Here is a 17,480-nt window from a genome sequence, read left to right as displayed (position 1 = left end):
TTCTCTTTGCCATTTCTTTATCATAGCCACTGATTGAGCCTATAGTGACTTTATTATTCTTAATTACTGTTTTACCTTCTTGCTTCCTGCCGGGCTGAACAGTAGAGAAGGAAGGAAGCCGTTTAAGAGATTAAAAGCAAGTGACGTTTAAAAGAGGGAAAGCTGTGCACCATGTTTTCAGTGTTCTTTCTAAACCAGCACCGTTTAAAACAAAAATGACTTTTCGTGGTTCCTTTTGTTTGTATTTATTTATTTATTTCCAATCAAGCCGCGCAGGGGGTTGTTCCTACAGCACCAGCAGCGTGCTAGGAGCTTTCTAGAACATGCATGGGAACAAGGTCCGTGTCCAGAAGACCTTGCAATCGAAGTAACAATAGTTACCACGGATGTGGCACATTCCATCTATGGATCTCAAAGCCCTTGATCAATATCGAGGAGCTGGATTCTTTTGCATTCTGCTTTATAGATGCACAACATGTAAAGTCCAAGCTTACCTACTGGGGTATTAACCACAATGTAAAATAAAGATCAGCTTAAACGTTCTCTTCAGGATGGGCTGTTGCGTGGGGTCCTCCCTCAGGACTGCTCAGCCCACGCCATAGGTCATTTTCCCCCCAACCATAGACAGTCTCATCTCCCTTATGTCCCAGTGGTGTAACACACAGCCTTCCATGCTGAGTCAATAGTAACCACTTAACCTTTACTGGTAGGATCCACACTTGCTAGATGGGTAACCTGCTTTGAGTAAACACTGCTAGCCTATTACAATATCATTATTCCCATTTTTCAGATGAGGAAACCAAGTCACAGAAATATTAAATGTCTTGCCCAGGGTGATAGTGACAGATCTGGGAACGGAGTCCAGGTGTCTTGATTCCCAGTCTGGTGCTGCTGTGTCCTGTGCTGGCTCCTGTTGCCAAGCAGTCTGTATTCAAATGAAGGTAGGAGGACAGGACGCAACGAGGCATTGTGGGATTGACTGATCGGTTTCCTTGATTTCTGTTAGTTTTTTATTAAGTTTGAAGAATTTCAGTCGTCACGGATTTCAAGTTACGGTAAACATTGAATGGCATCAAACAAAGCCGCAGGTCTCTCGTGCCTTACCCGAGGCCCTCAACGCATTTAAACGTTAAGCCTCACAGCATCCGAGCAAGGGAGTTAATTATGCTCATGTATAAGTTTTTCCTCAACTAGGGTCAAATTCACCTTTGTGCAGAAGGCCCGCACTAGAATTATTCACTGCTTCAGTCCCACTGAGAGCACACATTGGACTTAGTTGCTACATAGGCCTGGTGCTTGACCACTTCGCAGGGTGCATTTCCACCCTATGTGTATTCATTCTGTGCTCAACCTATGGCAGGGAGGGGCTCTCTTCCCACCCTTGAAATCACTGTAGTCCTGCTGCCCAGCGACCTACTTCCTTAACCTCCTCTGTTTTTGTTGTCTCAAGTAGAATGTGATACCAGTTTCCATGATATCCTAGCCGAGCGCATTAGTAGCTGGCGACTTGCACAGAATTGATTTGTCTGAGGTTCACATGTCTTTTATATTAGTCACTTTTATATATCGACCCCTGGGTTGCAGCAGGAGACGAGAAACACACCCACTCAAATATGTGTTGATAAAATGAAAACCACAGACCCTTGGGATCACCAGCCACAAGTGTTCAAAAAAACATAAATCAGCCCCTGAAAATCCATGAGATTTGTTAAGATAATCCACTACAGGTTCTTTTTCTTTGTCTTCTGGTTTCTGAGCCTTTAGGATGCACTTGCTTCATGTTTTCAGGCTTTTCTCTGCAACCATGAGGGCTAGAAACAACAATCGCAAATTTCACACAACTTGTGATAAAATCATGACAGTTGGCAACACTGGACTGTGCTCCCTAACCTTGCTTCTTTGTGACTAGGCCTGGTAGAAGTTGCTGTCTTGAACTATGTTCTTAAGTTCCCTTGTTTGCATCATGAATGCAAACTCACAGAACATGATCCCATTTACCCAGTTTGAGCCAATTTCTACAGCTCAGTGGGTAGTGGTGCTCCTTTCCCTTTTTGGGTCAGTGCCTTGATGCTGTGTTATTATGAACCATGCTAACTGCAGATCTGAGCCCTGTTAAGAAACACTTACTCGGTCTGATGCGATCGCCAAGGGAGGAGAGAAGTAAGGCAGGTTAGTGCTCGTGAACTGATCCAAGAATAGCAAAATCTGGGGCTCACTGGGCCACGTATTAAATCTTTCATGTGAATCAATCTAGTTTGAAACTGGAAAAGGAGGAAATTAAACTTGGGTGTGGTTAAAAGTTCGCCTGTATCCAATTTTGCTCACCCACAACATAAACCTCAAATGCAGTATCACAGTTAGCTGGACGGTGCTGTGGGGAATCCACTACCACTTGTACTGTCAGTTCATGGATCCTTTCCATGCGTCTTATTCCCCGCTCCCCCCGCCCTCTCTCTCTCTACCTGCACCCCCTCTGCTATAATTTCTATTAACAGCAGTGCCACAAATAGATGATGAGGGGGAAACCGATCAGCTTTGATATCCTTCTGCCTTTATTTAGTTTCAACCAGCCAGCTAGCAGCTCTGAGCAAAGGTCATTGGGTTCGCAATCCGGGGAATCACAGCTTGGCCATCTGGAGTGAAGTGCAAGCTTGACTATGGAAGATGGGCTAGGCCTTCTACAGGGACTGCTTAGTAACTAGAGGCATCCATCCCTACCAGCACATTAGCCCACTGCGGCCTATGCCAGCAATAATATATTGGGTTTAATTAAAGCAGTATTTTTTCATCTCCTCCATATATTATTTGATTATTGCTTCAGAATGAGCCAAGGAATTTATTTCTTTGCTCTTTTAATCTACCCCTTCCTTTTTAATTTTTTCTTTTGGTGTTCATTTCCCCCACCTCCAGGGCTTTTAACCGCTTAAAGCGATTGGACTGTTATTAGTTTTAAGTAAATAAGACCGTTTTTCACAAGGATTGTGCTTGAAGACATGTTTGTTCATTGCAGATGGAAGCCATTATGGTTGGACCAATTCCGTGCAAGAACTCTAACATGATGGGGCACCCAGATGCTGGATTTGATTCCAGGGGCGTTGGAACAATTTGTACAGTGCCGGGGGGCAGGGGGCCCAAAAGCCATTGAACAAACCTGTAAACCCTGGACAGGATGGAAACCGTTTCAAGCCAGGGTGTGCGGTAACACTTCTAGTTTCACCACCCCTGCTTGATTCTTCAATTCCCTGCACCTTGTGCTACAGTCAGTCACCTGTGCTAAGCGAGGCCACGGTGGGTGTAAAATTGTGTTTGCAGAAGGAAAGGTACGTTTGTGCAGCCCCGAGCACAGAGACGTTTTGGTTCAAGGCTGAGGCTCCTGGGTGCTACTTCAATACAAAATAACAAATAGTTATAATAAAAATGCTCTCAGTGGGAATGGAGAGTTGTGATTTGTTAGCCTTTAACGCCCAGTTGCCGTCAGGTATAAATGCCAGCATGAGATGGAAGGCCATAGACGATTAAGCCTGGTGTCTGGGGTGGTGCTTCCCTTGAAAGTACAGCAAGCACCCTGCCAAATCCCCCGCCCCCAAATAAAACCTAGTTTTGTTGGAGCCTAGGCGTCAACTTGATCAGCTCAGTACACATTAATCTGAGCTGCTTTGTCTGCACTAGGGCTTTAGAGAGCAGTAGTTAGCGTGAGCTAGCTACTGTGTTCTAGCCACATACCTTTAAATCTTAGTCCAAGATAATCAAGACCCAGAGGGCCCACAAAGCCTTTCCCTGTGATCACAGATGTATGTATTGCCGTAGGCACCATGGGGCTCGTATTCAACAGGAAATTTGGATGTATTAGAGCAAAACCCCAGAGTCGAGTAAACAAACACAATGTCAAATATGACTCTGCGCCCTTGCAGGCAAGGACAAGTCATGTCTGACATTGTGTCATGGATGAACCCTATTGGAGCCCTAGGGTTACCTATGGCCAGTGGCCACAATGTGAACTACGTCTTGTCCGTGTCTCCATTGACTGCAGCATCCTGATTAATGCTGCGATAGTTAACAGGTCTCCTTGACGTTGTGCTCTAGCATGACCAAGCTGAAAACTGAGAAGAGGTCTTATCAGAAACTGATGCCTATGGGGCTGGCTGTGTGTAATACAAATACATGTAATACCGATGGATGTTTTTGCTCCAAAGCAACCCCTCGTTTACACAATGTGCTGATCTGAATTCTCACGGGTTGCAGCAAATGATGATTGTATGCGCAAGAGGTCAGCATTGCCAATAATGTACTTTCTCTCCTCTCTTCCAGACCCTTCCCTTCAGAGGAGACCACAGAGAACGACGATGACGTCTATCGGAGTTTGGAGGAACTGGCTGAGTAAGTGGCCGTGCAAAAAACAAACAAACAAAAAGTCGCAATTCAGCTTCAGCAAGGAATGATAAAATAGGACAGCTGGGATCTGAGTGCGGGCTTGCCTCTTTGATGTTCTTGCCAAGAAATTTTTGTGCTGCTACAATAGTCTGGCTTTTTTCCCCCATGTAGAGCTCTGGGAGACATCAATTCTAACAGAGCACAATGGGGGGTGATTGGACGCTAAGACTACGAAGATTCCTCCATAACTCTAAATCCCATTTTAAATACACAGGGGCTGTATGTGATTCCCCTGATTGTCCGAGTCGGGAGTAGCTCAGAGAAGGGAGTACCTCCTCTTTAACCATCTCCTCTCAGCAGCAGGTAGTTAGGGGATTACAGATCAGTAGATAATCAACACAAGAAGGTCTTGTGCAAAGAATAATTCTGGAAACTCCACATCACGTGCCCTATTGCGCTGTTTAATCCAAATGATGCACTCAGCACTGTACAGTTCGCAAAAATACACTGTCCCTGACCTGAAGAGCATACAGTCCAGAAAATCAGATACTTGGGAAATGGTCATACTGGGAAAAACAAGAGATGGAGAAAACATAATGGGGAACGGGAGAGAAGGGTCAGTGAGTCTTTCTACTAGAGACCCTGAACAAGATCCTGACTGTATGTATATTGTCTAGATAGACAAGGCAGGGAGAAAGGAAGTATTAATATCCCAATTTACAGATGGGGGAACTGAGGCACAGAGAAACTGAGGGGGTTGCTGGCAGCCAGACGGGAACTCTGTGGAAAAGGCCGGATTTGAACGCTGGTCTCCCAAGTCCCAGGCTAGTGCCTGCAGTGGCTGGTGTGTGGGATTTCTGGCTTTGGCGCTCCCTGATCGGTGATTTTCACTCTCGGTGATGGGAGATAAGGGCTCTTTGTGTTCTCACCAGAGTAAAGCTGGAATCTGGTTGCCGCTCTTGTAGTTCCACAATAGTGTGTTCATCTAAATTGGGATTTTCACAGGAGCCGATGAGTACTGGTGTATGACAGGTGGGTGTCTAACTCCCTTAGGCTACAATGAAAATGTCAGCCAGTCTTTTTAGGGCTTCAAACACATGATTAATTGGATTTATTTCTGATCATATGGTGTGTTGTGGGAATGCCTTTGGTGTATCCGTTTCTGTCTTTATCTCCAGCATCTGTCTCTGCTGTTGTGACAACATTGAAGATTTTTAACAACCTTGAACCAAATCATAGAGAATGAAATCCTGGACCCATTGAAGTTGATGGCAAAATTCCCATGGACTTCAGTGGGGCCCGGATTTCAATAATGTACAATCCATTTCATATGGGGAGAAAATTTTCAAGGGTGGATATATGGCTTTATACAGTTAAATATTATTGTTCAACAACATAAATAATAAAGCGTAATTCAATGAGTTCCTTATGGCTTCAGATATTACAAAAGTAAATCATAAATTGATACATGGAATGGAGTATATCTGAGTTCCTAACTTGTGGTTTGGTCCTAGCAGTGATAATTGAACACATTTTAACATATATAGGGCTCCTTTCAAAAATAATACTTTCCCCTCCAAATGGTCTTAAAATCATTTTAATATTGGGTTTTTAAATTCCTGATTCTGACCCATATGCATGTTTTAAATTGGGGAATATGTTTGCGTGTGAATCCCTGGTGTTTGCTAAACTGATTAGGGCTATTGGAGCTGGCTGTGATCCAAGCAGTGTGGGCAGGCAATATTTTCCTTAAAATAAATGTTTTCAGTCTGTGCTCCTTACAAGGAGCAGATTATACTTTAAAAAGAAGGATTCACACCTGTAATTACTTTGCTGCTGATCTCTGCAGCTTCTAGGATATGACTGTTCCTTTCTATCTGTATATGTTCTTCTATAACCCCCAATACCATATTACCTGAGTAATGGATGGATTATTAATGGGTTTTATCCTCACAACACCCCTGTGAGATTGGAAAATTTTGCCCTTGATCTCTCTGTGCCTCAGTTCCCAATGGGCAAAATGGAACTAATATACTTCCAAAGTTCCTAATTGACTTAATAGCTTAACTCATTAGGAAACTAACACCCATTGTCTTTCAGTGAAAATAAGGCTCCTCTCTTTGCTGTCCCAGCTTCGCTGCATCTTTTAACCCCACATTTCTCTCCTCTTGAGATTCAGGCTACAAAGTTTGTGGGGGTTCAGATCTATTAGAGAAGGACCCATATGCAAAAAAAAAAAAAGAGAAGAAAAAAAGGGGTGGGGTGGGGTTTAAGATCCCAAAGTCTGATGGCATTTTCCACTCCCCGTGTTAGGAGTTTACGTTCTTCAGCTTTGTGTATGTCAGATAGGAGTGCCCAGAGACATACCCAATATTGTAAAATGTACCACGATGCCTAAGGAATTCATTAGAATTAGAGCTCAGTAAATTCCTGGTGACAGAAAACTGGGAGATTACCCAGGTAGGGTACATCTGCACTGTAGTGGGAGGTGTTCTGTCCAGTGCCATAGATGGATGGCACTAGTTGATTGAGCTGGCAATCACACCTCCAGCTGCTGTGTAGACGTACCCTTAAGAATGTCCTCAATATTTGTGTTCTAGCTCCATGAGGGGTGGTCTGAGCAGCATGATCCATTAGTAGTGGTCTCTCGTTCTCTGTCTTCCACAAGGAGACTCTAATTTGAGATGCACCATACCATATACTGTGCAATAATGTTGCATGCTGGCAAGCCCAGGATAGCATGAGAAACAAAGAGGTCATTCCTGAGCCGGGAATGATTCAATGTCCCCAACGTCTTTAGCATCCAGCAGCCATAGGGGAGGTACGTTAAATGTTTCTCAGGTGGTAGAAAATGATTTTCACAGCAAGTTGTAAAAGGATCCAATTCTAGGAAGTACAACCACTGTTAGACAGCAAAACCTCAAGTAACAATCTTCCCTACTTTATAAAACTTTCATTGCTTTTTGCTGCTCTGTATTTTCCCCCCATTAGCTACACAGGCACGATTCAACTGCAAGTTATTGGACTTGGTTTTTTCCCCCCTCTTAACTATTTCTAAAATGGGTTGTAGCCCTGTTCTGAAAATAACTGCCAAAACTCCCATCAATAATGGAGCTGAATTATCCTTGTTAACTTCAGCACAGGGGTGCTGGAACAATTTTTATAGTGGGGGTGCTGAGAGCTGTTGACCCGAACTGTAAACCCTGGATATGATGGAAACCACTTCAAGCCAGGGGGTGCAGCAGGACCCCTAGTTCTAGCATCTATGCTTCAATATGGTAGGGTACAGCCTGTGATGGATAGCCACTGAAGAGGAATGCAACACAGAGCATTTATATACCTAGTAAATAAACGGAGTTGGCCTAAACTGCTCCCATTGGAATAAATTGAGAGTTTTATTATTAACTTAAGTGGGAGCAGACTTTGGCCAATGCTGATGCTTTTGAAAATCTCACCCTTAATGCCTCTAGTGTACACAAGTGGAATTGCAGGAGGGATAATGGGGCAAACCTAATATTTGGGTGGATCGATACATACATGGGGCCAAACAGTCCTGTTGGGTGAAATCTGGTCCCCACTGAAGTTAATGGCAAAGCTTCTGTTGACTGTGGTCAGGCCAGGTTTTCACCAGTTATTTTTAGTGATACTACTTGTGTGAGTGAAGTGAGCAGGGTTTTGCCCACATGTTCATTTACGTATTTGAGAGGGTTAGGGCATGTTCCATCAGAAATATTTTCTAACCAAAAAGGCAGCTTCCACAAAATCAAAATTTTTTCTGGGAAAATTTCAATGTTGCCAGTACAAAACATTTAGTTTGACCTAAAGCAGAATATTAATTTCGATGAACTTATTCAAAGCATTTCATTTCAAAGTTCAACAAAACATTACACTGTGTTTCCCCATCAGCACATTGCCTTACAGGAGGTGTAGTTCAGACTCCCATTCTCTCCAAGGGCCAGGCACCCCAGAGGACTACATGCCCCATAATGCAATGAGGATTTCCCTCTGACCGAGCTGTGTGGTTCATCATGGGAGATGCATGAATCTGGGTGCATCATCTGACATGTAGTCTAGCCAGGGGAGTCTGGCCCAGAGGCAAGAATGGGGGTATCTGGCTCCCAAATTACAACTTCCAAAAACAAAGGCTTTCAGGTCAGTTCAATAAACCAAAACAAACATTTCAATTTCTGGAATGTCAAAATGTTTTGTTTTGATCAAAAATATTGAAATGAAGCATTTTGATCTTTCCAAATAATTTTTTTTCAGAACGTCTGTTCGGTGAAAAGCTTTGAAATTTCAATTTTTCATCTTCTAGCTTAAGTGATAATGAGCTTTTGAAGCAAGAGGATCTGAGTTCCAGCCATGTTTTCTCTACAAAACTCCCAAGAAGCCAGGGCATGCAGCACGCTGACAACTGAGAAATCCTCGGTGGCCATAGAATTGTTACATTATTATTGTAATTACTGTAAGAGCAACAACAACATTCTGTGGCAAAAGAAAAATCCCTGACTGATATATAAATCAATAGCTGTGCTCAGTGTGGTTACATGTATCATACAAACAAGCTGTTTCTTTCAATGCAAGTCAAATTTGCCACAGGGAAACTTGTGCGTGTAAAGAACATTCATGCCTTGATGCACACATTGTGCTTTCAGATTTGAGGTTCCAAGTAGTGTATTCTGAACACAGAATTGCCTGCCGGGGGAGTAGGGGCAACCCATTCAGAAGATTGAGAGATAATTATTTGCAACAACAGTTCATAAAAATTGGACTGATCATTGAAAGGGAGGTTAAGAAAAAACAGATCTGTCAAGGGAGCTAAAGGTTGCTGAGTTCCCTGCCTCCTACCCCCTGTGTTTTCTTTTCAGTTAGCCAGATGGTTGACTGGAGAAAGCCAGCGAGGGGGGCAGATGGCAAGGCCCAGTGAGTTTAAGTCGTGCAAGCGCAGTGCTGAGAGTAGGGGATCGGGGGAGGAGGGGAATCATTTTCCTCTCCTGTGCAGTTTCTCTTGGAGTTCTGTGATATCGGATGTTTCAGCCTGCCACAGAGAGGCCTGATCCCAGAGAGTTTATGGGGAAAAGGCCACTGAAAATGATAGAGGCCGAGCTCTCATCCAGAATTGAAGCGGATGCTGGTGATAACACAATATGCTGTTTCACTGGCACCTGCTGATAAAAATCAAAGCATTGTTTGTCCTAAAGGCCTTTTAGTGTGTCTGCTCGTCCCTGCCCCGCCCTTCCCTTTTATCACGGCTGACTTGATTTGATCATTCTGAAATCACCTCTGATAGATGGCTGTCCAGTCTAGCACTGAATGTATCTACAGATGCCCATATCCCAGCCTCCTCTGATGGCTTGTTTCATTGCCCTCACCTTTCTTACAGCTCTGAAGTTTTACATAACAATTAACCTAAATTTTCTCTCCTGACTCTTAAACCCATTCTGCTTATTTTGTCGCATTCGATTTATGAAACCAGTTGATCCCTGTCCCCTTTTTCATCATTGAAAAGCTTCTGTAGGGTATATGAAAAAGAAAAGGAGTACTAGTGGCTCCTTAGAGACTAACCAATTTATTTGCATCGAATGCATCCGATGAAGTGAGCTGTAGCTCACGAAAGCTTATGCTCAAATAAATTGGTTAGTCTCTAAGGTGCCACTAGTACTCCTTTTCTTTTTGCGAATACAGACTAACATGGCTGCTACTCTGTAGGGTATATATGATCTACTGTGTCCAGTATCCTTATGGCACAGTGCTTTTATGCTCATAAGAATCCAGCAGTCCCATTTTGGCTTTATTGGACTGCACACTGTATGCCATTGTTCTGGTTCATTTCATATCATCTGACTGCAGAGCTTGTCAATCTCCATGATGAACTGGAGTCTATAAAAAAAAAAAGTGTTTCTTTGATCCCTTCTGAAAGGAGGAATGTCCCAGTACTTAGGAGATTCTGTCCATTGGTTTGTTTTGGGTTTCCCCCTAAACAGCTGTAAAGTACATGTGGGAAAACTTAGGACAATGTGTTCTGAACAAGAGCTGTGGGGGTGGGGGGAAGAACAGGGTTGTTACAGGAAAACCTTCTAAGGGGAGATACATTGGGTTGTGGTTAAGGCACCAGAATGGGTATCCAGAAATGTGGGTTCAGTCGACATTTCTTTTGTGACAGGACAAGCTGCTTAACCTCTTAAAGCCTCACTTCCCTGTCTGAAAAAGAGGAAGGATTGTTATTCCCTTTTCCCACCCTTTTCTATCCTGTTCATTTAAACTGCCCATTCTTTGGGGGCAGGGACGTACTCTTACATGTACATACAGTGCCTAGAGTCATGGGGCTCCTCTCTGAGATGGGGCTTCTACGTACTGTTGTCATACAGAGTCATAGCTGCGTTGCCTAGGGGAATGTGGAGATCATTAGATTTGGTGAAGCGAGTATGTGCCTATCCTGCCCTTTAAAATACCTCACTTCAGGTGAGTGCATATTCCACGCATGTGCCAGGAGTGTAGTTGTGGGGTGGTCCTGAAGTTGTTGCACCGATGAAGGGTACACTGTAGCTTTAACGGTGAACGTGCTTTCAAGGGTAGAATTTGAATCCAAGCCTGCAGAGGAGACCTCAGTCTTAACAGAGCTCAAATGCTGTGCTGTCCTGACACAGAAACGTGTATCCCTTAGAAACACTTGTGTTTGAGAGGGTTGGGTTTATGTTATTGGTACAAGCAGTACAGGAGTGCCTCACGGTGCCTACCAAGATCAATAGCCCCATTGAGCTAGACAGGGTATAACAGCCCCTGCCCCAAAGAGCTTACAGTCTCCAAGGGTCCATCTACCTTGGACTTGGTAGGTGGAATTGCCACCTGGAGGAGACATACCCACGCTAGCTCTCATCAAGCTACCGTGCTAAAAATAGCATAGCTGGGCAGTACAAGCAGTGGGACTAGCTAGCTCACTCTGAGTATGATCCCGTCCGAGCCCTAGGCACGTACTTGGGGTGCCTAGACACTCCCACTGCTCACGTCACTGTGGCTATGCTGCTGTTTTTAAGATGCTAGCTCAATCAGACAGAATGGGAGGCAGACAGAGTGGGAGGGAAAACAAGCACCGAGAGACAAAGTGACTTGCCCATGGTCACCAAGCAGGTCAGCGGCAAAGCCAGGAATAGAATGCAGGTCTCCTGAGCCATGATCCTGTGCCCAGTACTGCCTCAGTGAGTGATGAAAGGCGCCGATATTGCTTCCTCTTACGTGACAGTGTTAGATGATTTGCAACGTGTCTCCTGTGAAAAGGAGTTGGGTTTTAATTAAACTTCTCAAAGATGCCTGTCATTGGGCTGCTCTTTTCCCCCTTTGGGTTTGACCATGTGTGAATTGACTAAGTATACTTCAAACGTCCCTCATGTGTCCTGATTTTTGTCCTAATGTCATGTGTGTTCCTCCTTTGTTGAATAAATGTGATACTTGTCTTTGATTCATAGCGTAGTAGGCAAAGATGCAAGCTTGTATTGTCCTAAGGAAGCACAGTTTAACTCCCAGTTTCAGGGGCGGGGAGTGATAATCCAGCCTACCCACTCCTGAGATTGTAAGGTCCTTGGGGCAGTGACTGACTGTCTTTGTGTTCTGTGTTTGTACAGTGCCTAGCACAGTGGGGTTCTGGCCCATAACTAGGACTTCTAGACACGGTGATAATACAAATAGTAATATGCTATTCGGCACTGGCACCTGGGCTGAGGCTTTGCTAACATGAAAGTTAGTTTCCCAGTAGTGGAATTGTTGATACAATACAAAACCACCTCCCTCCCTCCCTCTCTCCCTTTTCACATCTGTGTGTATTTGATGCATGTCTTTTGTCTCTCTCCAATCTGTCTGAGGAGGAATTGCCTGCAGGATTTTCATTACTAAGTGCTACAGGACATGTTGCTACCTGTGGAATCGTGAGATCAGCAGAGAGCTAACGTTGGTTGCATGACTAAAGCCTTGTCCACAGTCGAGGCATGTTTGGACCCATAATTCCCCACTCATGCAGCTCTGCTGGGATCTGCCTTTGCCAATAGGCCTTCTTACCCTGAAGAGTCTCTTTCAAAGGTTGTTGATTTTTCCTTGCTGCTGTCATCAGAGCTTCTTGGTTACATCTCCCAAGATAATGGAGTGATCAGCAGATTTTTTAGAAGTGCATTTAAAAAGAAACCCCAAGGTGAGCTGATAAACGAGCAGCCTTCTTCTTGCCCATCCATCTGCTTGCATTAGAAAAACCACACACCCGTCAGTCTGAAATTACCTGCCTGGGTTTTCCAAGGCTGAATAGACACAGAAATTGTAAACACGTCCTTTCTTCTTCATCTCCGCCCACTTATGTGTGTCCTCCTGGTGCCATCCCTCAGAGTGCATTTTATTGTTGCCATTTGGGTCACTTTGAGACTCTCAGATTCCATGTTTGACGGGGCTGGTAAAAGATGCTGAATAGAACAGATTAGAAAATATGGCTGTTGCTACCTCCAGACGTGGGCCTAACTTCAAATGATTTCTGGCTCATTAAAACTCCATGAGATCGGGTCAGAAGACTCCACACACCTTTAACCCCCTCCTCCTAAAAACTAAGCATGCCAGCTGTGTTGTTAATATATAGGGCTCCTTGTCCCTATTTGCTAGAGAGAGACCATGAATGAGATAGTAGTCAGATGAAATCTCTATTAATAGCAAAAAATAAAATAAAATGCAGAGAGTGAGTGAGAAAATGCAGGATTACTGGGTCTGGCTAGAACCAGCCAGATGCTGGGCAGCTTTCTCAGGCACTTCCACAAATCTATTTTGAACTAGTAACTAGAGATGGGCTTATGCTATGAAATTCTCCTAGGGATTTTGAAGACACCAAAGCTCTAGGTGTTGGGTTTTGGTTGAGGCCTGTCTTTGCTTTGAAACTCTTTTGTCCTTCATGTTAGTTCTGGACCTTTCATCAGCAGAGAGCGGACGTGGTATAGGGAGATGCTATGGTTTTGAAGTGATCTAGTCTCCACCAGGGGCAAGGCTAAGGGTATGTCTACACTACCCATGTTACAGCACGGCCGCAGCAGCGCTGTGATGTGGGCGGTATAGACGCGCTTTATCGCCGGGGAAGAGCTCTCCTGGCGATTAAAAAAAACCAAATACCCCTAACAAGCGGTGGTAGCTTTGTCACTAAGCACAGCGATAAAGTGCTGTCTGCCCTGGAGCTTTTCAGTGCTAAAACTTTTGTCCCTCAGGGGGGTGTTTTTTCACACCCCTGAACAACAAAAGTTTTAGTGCTGAAAGTGGCAGTGTAGACACAGCCTTAGACTGTGACTAATTTATCTTCACAAGGGGCTCAGCCATACTTGAGCTCCAGAGGGACCGACTGAAAGCCCGTAGGATACTGAGCTTTGGATCAGGCCCCGTCCTCAGGGTACCACTCTTACTCCTTCTGTAAACCTATAAGGCGTTGTCTACACAGCGAGTTAGAGGGCGGCAAACCAGGGTGTGAATCTACAGCTCGGTAGCTTGCTGTGCACGTGTGCGTGGATCCTGCTACAGCGCATAGTGCCACAGAGCACTTTGACCTACTGCTCTTTGAAATGGGGGATAGTAAGTGACTGCATGGCAGACTAGTGCGCTCTAGGTTCACACCCTGGCTTGCCATGTTCTGGCTCTCCATCTAGACAACCCCTAAGACTTCAAAAACCCACTTCATAGTGGCTGCGTGGCCAGATTCCAAATAAATCAGACAAACCAGCCACCGCTCTGCTGGTCGTTACTGTCTTATGTTTGCGTACCAGCATAATATGGTTTTGCTCTTGTGCACTGTAAAGACAGTGCTTAATTTTTGTCTATTTTTAAAATTCAGGATTATTATGAATATTACAGCAGGGCCCTGGAGGCAGCAATTGAGATCGAGGGCCCCATTGGGCTAGTGACTGTGAAAACACAGAGCGAGAGAGAGAGTCTCTGCCCCCAAAGAACTTACAATCTAAACAGACACCGGTGGGAACAGAGGCACAGAAGTGAAATGACTTGCCCAAAGTCACAGAGAATGCAGGTATTCTTGGTGCCCTGTCTGGTGCCCCCAGTGCAGCTTCTCTGATCAGATGGGCCTAAGATCTGACACCTGGATATTGAAGGTCAGATGCACAACCAAATTCTGTGTTTAGTCCCTCCCTGTAAATGAGCTTGATTGCTGAGCTCGGACACCCCTCAAATTGGGGGAAGCGTAAATCTGGATCTGAACTTTGCAACTCAGACCCTCCTATAAATCAATAAAAATAGCTACATGCAGTTAAGCTGCAGCCCTTTAAGGACACAGACATTGAAAATGCCTCTCCCCTAATTAAAAAGCTTCAAGGGACATTGTCAAAGCTGCTGGAACCTAAAAATCATACCACTGTTCCCCAGTACAAGTGCTATGGGTTTGGTGGCAGAGTGCATTGTCTCACTAACCCTGCATTTAGGTGGCCAAACTTACTGACCCTCTGAGCCGCATACAATAATCTTCATAAGTTTGAGAGGCGCAGGACACTCACAACGTGCCCCACAGGATGGTGCTTGCTGGGGCTTGAGGCTTCATCTCTGTGGGGCGGGGGCGTGGGGCACACCTGGCTGAAGCCCCAAGCTGTGGCATCCCCTCCACCCCCCACGAGGCTAAAGCCCTGAGGACCCCCCCCACACCCTGCTGGGCAGAAGTCCCTAGCCCCCCGACCCTGCAGCGGAGCAGAAGCCACAACCTCCCTCCCCCAGTTTGGTAGCCAAAGATTGGGGCCGGGGAGGGGACACAGACGCTGACTTTCCAAAGTGCTGGGGGATGCTTGACCTCCAGCTCTGCCTCAGGCCCTGCCCCCACCCCACCCCTTCCTCCAATGCCCCACCCACTTCTTCTCACCCCTGCTCCACTCCCACCCTACCTCTTCCTGCCCCATTCTGCCCCCTCTCCTCAACACGCCTTGTCCTCACTCCCCCCCAATCGCCGTGGGCGGGAGGCATGGGGAGGGAGGCAGGGAGTTGATGGGGGCACCCACCATTTTTCCCCCCGGGTGCCCCAGCCCCGGAGCATCCACGGAGTCGGCTTCTGTGGGGCAGGGGTCATGGGGGAGGCTCCAGGAATCGCATTTGAACTGTGAAAGAGCCGCGGTGTGGCCACATCTGGTGTGTGTGTTCACTGAGACCAGTCTGAGGTGAATTTGTTGCTCTAAATCTAATTCCTGTGGGGCACTTGTTTCACGTCAGCCCCTGCTTACGTGAGGCTAGAGCTTGGAATAACAGGGTGTTAGGGGGAAGCTGGCACTCTGCTTGGCTTGTTATCACTAATTATGGTTTTCTGAGTGGTCCCTTTGTTTTGGGTCCATTACAAGGTGCAGAGGAAGGCATGGTCCCTGAGACACCGAGTTTGCAATCGGGGTGCCCACTATTCATATGAGAATCTCATTGAAGTCAACAGAACTGTATGTGTGAGTAAGGGTGAGAGCCGGACGGATCATTCCGTTCTGACTCCTTAAATCAGTGGGGCAGGTGATGGTCAGAGCGCCAAACAGTGCAAAGATCTGAAGGAAGGAAAGGCGCAAAAGGAGTGGGTAGAGCATAAGGGGTAGCACGGATGAAGGCATGAAAAGGAGAGTGGAGGACGGATATGAAAGGAGCTTGAGGGAGTTGGATTGGGGGCCAGGGCTTTGTGTCTCTTCTCATATCCTCCTCAATAAAATTCTTTTTTAGAGCTTTATGGCTGGGATTTTGCAAGGAGCCTAAGGAAGTTAGCTGCCCAGCTCCCACTGAATTTCAATAGGATTTGGGTGCCAACATCCCAGCCCAAGTTAGTCACGCTTCTGACTGACTCGATCACCCCAGTGCATTAGTTCTTCCTAGGCTTGCGCCATGCGTGCGAATGGCGCTTCCCAGCTGCACCCGTCTCCTCTCTCCCTTTGGCTATTGAGTGGAAACGTATGAGGAGCCGGCTCCCTGATGCCACGGAAAGAGCAGACGGGGGAGAGGAATCGCTTTTGGGCACGCGTTCCGCAACTTGTACCCACAATCCAAAACGCCGCGGTTACTGCAGACCCGGTGGTTTGGCCTTCCCCAGTCTTGACAAGTGGGGACCATTGGAAAGTTAGTCTGATGCTGGAAGATGCTCAGCACTTCACAGGATCGTGGAACGCTGTGATTTTCTTGGGGACCGCTCGAATTAAGGAAGGAAAGGGGGGTGATTGTTAAGTGGAAGCATACATGCTCCAGTCAGCCCATCAGCTACCTACAGCCTCGCAGTGGAGGGGCTCATTGGGTTCTCTGCTTTTAGTGACACTGCAATTTGCTTTGCATGGCTCCTCTCCCTCAACCCCACCTTACTTCCCCATCGACCCCCCTGCCAATTGACAATGACGTTTGATGTACCCTGGGCAGAATGTCCGTTTTGGTTTCCTAGTAACAATTTTAATGATCGTTTTACATCTCCCAGCATAAAAAGGGCCTGTGGCCAGAACAGCACATTTCAGCTTGTCATTTGGGATATTTTATGGTCCGTTTTTTATACATGCAGGCACGTGCGCACACACACACAGAGGAAGGAGCCCTAAATGTGGTTTTGCTCAAGGCATTAAAATGTATGGTACCTGTTACTATTTCCCCTCCTTTAAACATAGTCGTGTTGGTGTGTTGGGCACAGTTGACTTCCTTAGGACACTGGAAAGCATTAAAAGACTTTCCGAGAAAGTGACCCTGGATCCTGACTGTTTGGCAGCTAATCTTTGTTTGGTTTGGTTTGGGGGCATGTTCACCCTGGGTGTAACTCCAGTGAGGTTCATGCACTCACACCAGGGACAGATTTGCCGACAGACTTTGCTTTGTCTCAGAAAAGCATATTGTCCCGTGGGAAGGATTTGGATATACCCCTGGAAACACAGTGGGTGCTGTGTGAGACTCGTAACGGGAGCAGCGCTGCTGAATGTAATATGGGTGAAACCAATCGGATTCTGTAGCAATTACTGTGCAATCCTATAGCTCTTGCTTAGCCAGGAAAGATCACTCAAGGCCCTCCCCCCAAAAAAAGTTTCCTTCACAAGCAGATTTGAGGCAGGAAAGTAGCAGGACAGTCAATTATAGACTGAGCTTTATATTCCTGACAAATTGACCCC

At 45.7% G+C, this 17,480-nt stretch overlaps 1 protein-coding gene across 8 annotated transcripts in view; it reads left to right on the top strand.

Annotated features, from left to right (window-relative positions):
• VAV2 (vav guanine nucleotide exchange factor 2) overlaps positions 1-17,480 on the top strand; it is a 326,398-nt gene that overhangs the window by 228,462 nt on the left and 80,456 nt on the right. For 7 of the 8 annotated variants that reach the window (XM_073313966.1, XM_073313965.1, XM_073313964.1 and 4 more), the window contains exon 4: positions 4,309-4,377. In XM_073313966.1, coding sequence (XP_073170067.1) covers positions 4,309-4,377 — 69 coding nt within the window. Of the gene's footprint in view, positions 1-3,010; positions 3,199-4,308; positions 4,378-17,480 lie in introns of all 8 variants that reach the window. The other variant, XM_073313967.1, reaches the window with a different exon arrangement.

Source organism: Lepidochelys kempii, chromosome 16, assembly GCF_965140265.1.
Source record: "Lepidochelys kempii isolate rLepKem1 chromosome 16, rLepKem1.hap2, whole genome shotgun sequence".
Taxonomy (NCBI): Eukaryota; Metazoa; Chordata; order Testudines; family Cheloniidae; genus Lepidochelys; species Lepidochelys kempii.
This window is presented reverse-complemented; position numbering and strand designations above follow the sequence as displayed.